The following is a 6,546-nucleotide window of genomic DNA, read 5'->3' as shown; positions in this document are numbered from 1 at the left end:
CCCCTGAATAAACTCCGGCCGTGCGCCTTTTTCTCACGCCGACTCACCCCCGCGGAGAGGAATTACGACATCGGCGACAGGGAACTCCTAGCGGTAAAACTCGCATTGGAGGAATGGCGTCACTGGCTGGAGGGGGCCGAACAGCCCTTCATTATATGGACAGATCATAAAAACCTACTGTACCTTAGAACCGCCAAGAGGTTGAATCCCCGTCAAGCTCGCTGGTCCCTATTCTTCGCCCGCTTCAACTTCACACTCTCCTATCGTCCCGGGTCACGAAACGTCAAACCCGATGCGCTCTCCCGTCTGTATTCCCCCGACAGTGAGGCGCCCCCCCCCCCGCCACCATCCTACCAGCCACCTGCGTGGTGGGTGCTCTCACCTGGGAAATTGAGGAGACCATTTGCCGAGCGCTCCCGGGGGACCCTGACCCAGGGACTGGACCGCCAGGACGGCGCTTCGTTCCCGCCGCCGCCCGGGGAGCAGTCATCCACTGGATTCGCGTGCCACCCGGGCGTGAGCAGAACGGCGCGCCTCCTCAGCAGACACTTCTGGTGGAAATCGCTACTACAGGACGTGAGGGACTACGTGTCTGCCTGTGCCGTCTGCGCTCGTAATAAGTCATCCACGAAGCATCCCGTAGGTCAGCTCCACCCACTCACTACTCCCCACCGGCCCTGGTCTCACATCTCCCTCGACTTTGTTACCGGTCTCCCCACCTCTTCTGGAAAATGTGTCATCCTCACCGTTGTGGATCGGTTTTCTAAGGCCGCTCACTTCATCCCGCTAGCCAAGCTGCCCTCGGCTGCTGAGACTGCCCAAGCATTGATCACTGATGTTTTCAGGCTCCACGGAATTCCCCTGGACATTGTCTCCGATCGAGGTCCCCAGTTCACCTCACAAGTGTGGAGGACCTTCTGCTCCATTCTCGGCGCCAAGGTCAGTTTGAGTTCCGGTTTCCACCCGCAATCCAATGGGCAAACTGAACGTCTTAATCAGGAGCTGGAGACTATGCTGAGGTGCGTAGCCAGTCAAAACCCCTCCTCCTGGGTTACTTACCTGCCCTGGGTGGAGTACGCCCACAATACTCTCACCTCGTCTTCCACCGGCTTGTCTCCTTTCGAAGCGTCCCTCGGGTATCAGCCTCCGCTCTTCCCGGAAGAGGACCTGTCCCTCTCCGTCCCGTCGGCCTCTCATCACCTCCGGCGCTGCCAACGTGTGTGGCTCTGCACTCGCCGCGCCCTCCTGCGCGCGAAGGAACGACAGGCGCACTACGCCGATCATCGCCGCGCCCCAGCCCCTGACTACCAGCCGGGACAGAAGGTTTGGTTGGCTGCTGGGAATATCCCGCTCCGGGGCACGTCCCACAAACTGGCTCCCCGTTTCATCGGGCCGTACGAAGTGGACCGGGTCATCAACCCGGTGGCGGTCAGGCTCCGGCTTCCGGCCTCTCGGCGTGTACATCCCACGTTCCATGTATCTCAACTTAAGCTGGTCCGCCTCAGCCCCCTGTGCCCTCCTTCCGAGCCCCCTCGTCCCGCCCGGCTCATCGGCGGCCATCCGGCCTATGCGGTCCGGCGGATCCTGGATGCGCGCCGGCGCGGGCGCGGCTGGCAGTATCTCGTGGATTGGGAGGGGTACGGCCCCAAGGACCGCCTCTGGGTCCCGCGCTCCTTCGTTCTGGACCCTCGTCTCATCTCTGCTTTCCGTGCTTCTCTCCGCAGGCGGGGTCCCGGCCAGTTGCCTGGGGGCGACCCTTGAGGGGGGGGTACTGTCATGGTCCGCAGCCCAGCGTCCGGGGTGCTGTTGGGATGCCCACGCCCACGGGCGTGGCTGCTAACCCCACACCTGCACCCCATCCCAGGCGATCACCAGGTGGACTATTTAATCCTGCCCTACCTGCTGCTCCACGCCAGTCCGTAGTCGCCTCTCAGCGGTAACGTACACCTGCGGGAAAAACTCTTATGACAAACTCTCCATCGGAACTAACACTGTTTTTTTGCCCTGTGTACCCAGATCACAACTCGGCGTTTTTTACGAGCCACCTGCCTGTCCACCTGTCCGCCTGAGATTCAGATCACCATCAGCCTCGCCGTCTCGACCCCTTTGGAGCTCCCCCCCCTCTGGTTCACTCAGCCCGGCTATCACCGTGAGACGCATACTCCACCTTCCCTCGTATGCTGCCTTTTTTTTCTGCACCCCAGTAATCTGTTTCTCTTTTTGTTTTACAGCCTCTCACAGCCCCGCTCTCGGCGTTCCCTGCGCGGTTCACCTTCCCAGTCCCTCGGTTTCTTCTGGTTCCATACGTTGTTTTTCCGGCTACCCTCACGGGACACCTTTAGTTGTAATAAAATGTACTTTCTTTATTCTCTCCTACCCTGGTGTGTGTGTTCTGCTACTGGGTCCAGCCTGCGCTCGGAACTTCGGTTCATGACAGGTTAAAGTTTTCTCTTCAGTTATTGTTCTTTCTGCTGCTTGGTTTGATGGATCTGAGAGCTTTTGTTTTTATTATTGTTATTATAATTATCATTAATATTTTACTCTCTAGAAGCTTTAAAATAGTGTTTGTGTTTGAAAAAATTGATTTAAGAATTGAACAGAAACATCTGTCCTTCTGAAAATCGCCCAAAGGCACGGAGACAAAGTCAAAGGATGCAACCTGTAACTTTCTCTTCCTTCATGTCAGGACCATCATCCATGATTTATATAAAATGCATATGCACTTTAGTTTGGACTTTATGATTTCTGTAACTGGAAAATATTATTTTGTTTAAAGACAGAAGTGACCGCATAGTTGCAACATCAAAGGGAAATATTAATTAATTAGCATCAAGTATATTTGTTGCTTAAGCGTTTGCACTATAACTTAAGTAGGATTATAACTTTTAAGGAAGGAAAGATTTCAGATATTTAGTTCACTGTTTCAGTTATTTTATATGAAATTAAAACATTTCCGTTGGTCAAATATGATGCTCTAAATCAAATAAAAGTTTGAAAATAAATGATGTTTTTTTAAATGCTGCAACAAATGTTCACAAAAAGTAACTATAATTAAAACCAGTTAAACAAAATCAAATGTTTGAATCATGCTTAACCAAATGCCAGGCTGCAGAGCTGAACCTAAAGTATATGTAGAAAGATTTCAACATCTGAGCAGTTTTTAATGTTTTTATCACATATAAATGTCACAGCAGTGGGTCCTGGCCCAATGCTTTGTGTTTTTGGTTTTCTTTGACTCTTGTTTTTCTTGGTTTTTGTTCTTCTTATTTATCAGGCTCTCAGTAATCTTTGTTCTCCCTCCCTCAGTGTTCATTTCAGCCTGTGTTTAGTTTCTGTTCCCGTGTCCCACGTTTCATCGTTTCATGTCGAGTCAGCCCTGTCTCTCTGTTTCCTGTGTCTCCCCAGTCAGCCCCGCCTCCCTCGGGCACTCATGTGTGATACAGAGTAATAAACCTGACTACATTTGCTACACTCTCTTTATTACCTGTTACTTTAAAATTCATACACTAATTATGTCTGCCCATCTCTCTAATGTGAAGGTCAAAGGTCAACATCCCAGTGACATAAGAATAATCCCAAAGGGGCAAAGGCAGCGGTTAATTTAGCACATTTAGCATTAAGGGTACAGCAAGGATATACTTTTACTTATTGTGGCAGGGGTGTGGTCTCTGGCCTGCTGCAGTGGAGGCTGGTGGCGGGACGTTGGACGGCACAGGTGATGGAGCTCATGACTCTCCCCTTTATAGTGACGGAGGAGACTGGCGTGGGGGAAGCGTGTAGTGGAGGAAGCCGAGGAGAGAGCTGGTTTCTGGCTACAAAGACGGCGTCAAACCAGAAAAGATTGCTCGTGGTCAAATAATGTGTCAATCACCTGTGAATCAAACTGTGTGTGGCTCAGTTCATGTCACAGTGTTGTTTAGTATATCTTCACTTGTCTCACTCTCCTTCTGTTCTGTCCATCAGGACGATCCTCAGCGCTTACACAGATCCTCCATCGATGTTTTGGATCCAATCAGTGATCAGTTCTACGAGGAGGCCTGGATGTTCACCAGCGCTCGCTACACCTCCATCTACCAGAAGGTGAGTGTACTCCTTTGTACTCAGATTAACATTTTACTTCTTAAAATACATTTTCATATATGAGCTTTCTATTATTTCATGGGCCATTTAATCAATATTAAAATTACAAGCATATCAACAAAGGTGAAGCTGGTTTTTTCCACTTGCTGTCACACAGTCATGGAGGAATACAATAAATACATAATCAGTCATAGATCCTGAACAATGACATTAAAAGAAAGTCTGTGGCTCTAAAAACTAAACAGTATAAAGACATGCTCCAAGCTGCTGTTTCTCTCCTACTCCTCTAGGTTTTCCACTGTCGGCCATCCAGCGATGCTGGAGGGCTACCTGGCCAATGCTGGCCTACACAAAGAGGTCCCGGCTCGGAGGAGCCGAAGAAGATCCTTGCCTTCCTCGTCAGTTTCCTCTTCAGTTCCTATCCCAACAAAACCTTCTTGCACCTATTAGCTCCAAAGAGGCTATGGTGCCCGTGGAGGTCTGGACCTGAGGCCTGTGCTCATCACGTGGATAGAAAAAACTCTGACACCATTCTGGAGGTCTGATGGGACTCTGACCAAAACACAGATGAAATAAAACTTGTGGCTGGAGCTTTTAAAATTACTTTTTCACCTCATAGATTAATGCTCATGATTGCATGGTAGCAAGACAGCATCTCCCCAAGGTGAAACTCTCAGGAGACATTTACTCTTAAACTGTAATCTGGTTGAGACTACTTGAGGAGATCTTAGTAGCGAGTATGTGGATTTAGTCTCTTCACCAACAGCAGACAGACCCATGCCAAGAAAGCAGACATGTTCTCAAAGAAAGCCGAGAGCAGAGATTGGAAAAAGCTAAAAAGAAAAAGCTGCAGCTTCAGACGACTATCTGCCTGTAAGGCTGAAAAAGTCCAGTTACGCTCTATTTTGGAAAAGCTCCCAGTTTTGGTAACCTGGACTTTTATTTCCCCTCTTCTGCTACAGATGTTGACTGTGACCTCAGAGGCCAACTGGACCACACAGCTGCAGCAGGAGTGAGGGAGAGGAGTCTTCATCCAGCTTCAAAGAAAACATCCAGGTAAAGTGACGTGGATCAGCGGATAAAGCCGTCTCCACTTTCAAAGGAGATCCTCTGAGAGAGAGACTCTCTGAGCCATTTTAGCCTCAAATTATAGGACTTTATAGTACAGCAACACTTTTAAAGGACAAAAATAACATAAACTGTGACTGTAATACAAACAAAGTATTGCATGTGTTTTTAAAAGTGTTCCTCCGATGGGCAGGATATCACTATTAGACTGTCCCACCAGCCAACTTCAACAAGAGACCACAGCAGCATTCAGTGATCAGCACAGATGTTCCTCTAACACTCAGCATCTGATCCCTGTTGGTCTGTGTGCTTCTGCTTTTGCTCAGTTAGAAACCCTGCAGCAACCCGACCCAAAACTGTGTCTTCTTGTTGGCCTCAACGTTGAAGTGTCAAACGTCCAACATCTGGAAAGGAAACCACGCCAGTGTACTGTGATGTTTCACCAACATGTGGCAGACGCTGGTCCTGCCTTTCATGCTGACATCAGCAGAGAGCCCCGCCTACCTCAAAGCCTCCCCTGTCATGTATTGATCAGGATGATTATGAAGATGAGCGAGTGCAAATAAGACTGTAAAAGTCCACGAGCAGAATGTTTGGATGCTTTCTAATGATTCATGAATATCATGAGAGTGTTTGTGTGTTTTGTCTTTTCTTTGCTGACGTTTGTTACTAACAAAGACAATTTACGCTCTGTGTGTGTTTTCATCCTTACCAGCCGCACTCTGACTGCAATGAAGGAAACAAACTGTAGAAATGGTCGACTCAGTGACTTCATAAAATATTGAAGTGGTTCAGGTAGAGCCAGTTTTTAAATGACCATGAACACTGAGCGTATTGTATCTGTACAGCATGTTTTTCTATTAGACAGATTTGTAACAGAGGCCTTGCTCTCAGTAAGTTTGAAATCCTTTTCTGATTTATTTTCTAATCTCTGATCTTTGTGTATCCTGCTCAGTTTGCATGCTGCCTGTAGGAGTTTCTGTCTTTGTATTTGAAGAGAATTCATTGAATATACTCAGCTGCTTCCCTTTGGTGCCTCACACATCACTGAAGTTTTTCAGTGTCCAGTTATTTGTTTTTAATAGCTGTTTGAATTCTCTGTATGTTTGACCCTGTAGACTGTTTAATGGACTGCTCGTCTTCCTGTTTGTAACCACTGCCTGTTTAGGACTAAAGATTTGGATTTTTGACTTTAACACAGCCTCTGCGTGTCGTCCCTTTGTGTCCTCGTCCTCTGTGAATGTGTCACAGATGTTTCCATGATAATAACACAGCTTTCCCACAGTGGCTTGCAGCAGCATTTATTCACAGCACATTTGAGAAAGGTTCAGATTAACTCGATGAGTTTATATTCAGAATGATTCTGACAGTGGGCCACTGTGAATTGTGATCTTTCAT

General features: G+C 48.2%; 1 protein-coding gene across 2 annotated transcripts; it reads left to right on the top strand.

Moving 5' to 3' along the window:
- Positions 1 to 3,367: 3,367 nt before the first annotated feature.
- Positions 3,368 to 6,344, top strand: LOC146640582 (phospholipase D1-like). Of its 2 annotated transcripts, none has more exons than XM_085400024.1 (4): positions 3,368 to 4,080; positions 4,371 to 4,619; positions 5,043 to 5,136; positions 5,479 to 6,344. In XM_085400024.1, the coding sequence occupies exons 1-3, from the start codon at positions 3,859 to 3,861 to the stop codon at positions 5,094 to 5,096; spliced, it is 525 nt and encodes a 174-aa protein (XP_085256150.1). In that variant the 5' UTR covers positions 3,368 to 3,858; the 3' UTR covers positions 5,097 to 5,136; positions 5,479 to 6,344. The 2 variants fall into 2 exon arrangements, with proteins under 2 accessions (XP_085256150.1, XP_085256149.1); XM_085400023.1 differs by having other exon boundaries at positions 3,379 to 4,080; positions 5,475 to 6,344.
- Positions 6,345 to 6,546: the final 202 nt, after the last annotated feature.

Source organism: Rhamphochromis longiceps, unplaced genomic scaffold (genome assembly GCF_057381845.1).
Source record: "Rhamphochromis longiceps isolate RC_006_pf unplaced genomic scaffold, R_longiceps_female_GT1.1 unmapped_scaffold_4, whole genome shotgun sequence".
NCBI lineage: Eukaryota > Metazoa > Chordata > Actinopteri > Cichliformes > Cichlidae > Rhamphochromis > Rhamphochromis longiceps.
Note: the sequence above shows the minus strand (reverse complement) of the source record. Positions and strands in the feature narration are given on the sequence as shown.

Coding starts and splice junctions, on each gene's coding strand:
- LOC146640582 (XM_085400024.1), top strand. CDS start 3,859: ATGTGTCAATCACCTGTGAATCAAACTGTGTGTGGCTCAGTTCATGTC. Junction 4,081..4,370: donor ACACCTCCATCTACCAGAAG/GTGAGTGTACTC, acceptor CTACTCCTCTAG/GTTTTCCACTGTCGGCCATC. Junction 4,620..5,042: donor ACTCTGACACCATTCTGGAG/GTCTGATGGGAC, acceptor CTTCTGCTACAG/ATGTTGACTGTGACCTCAGA.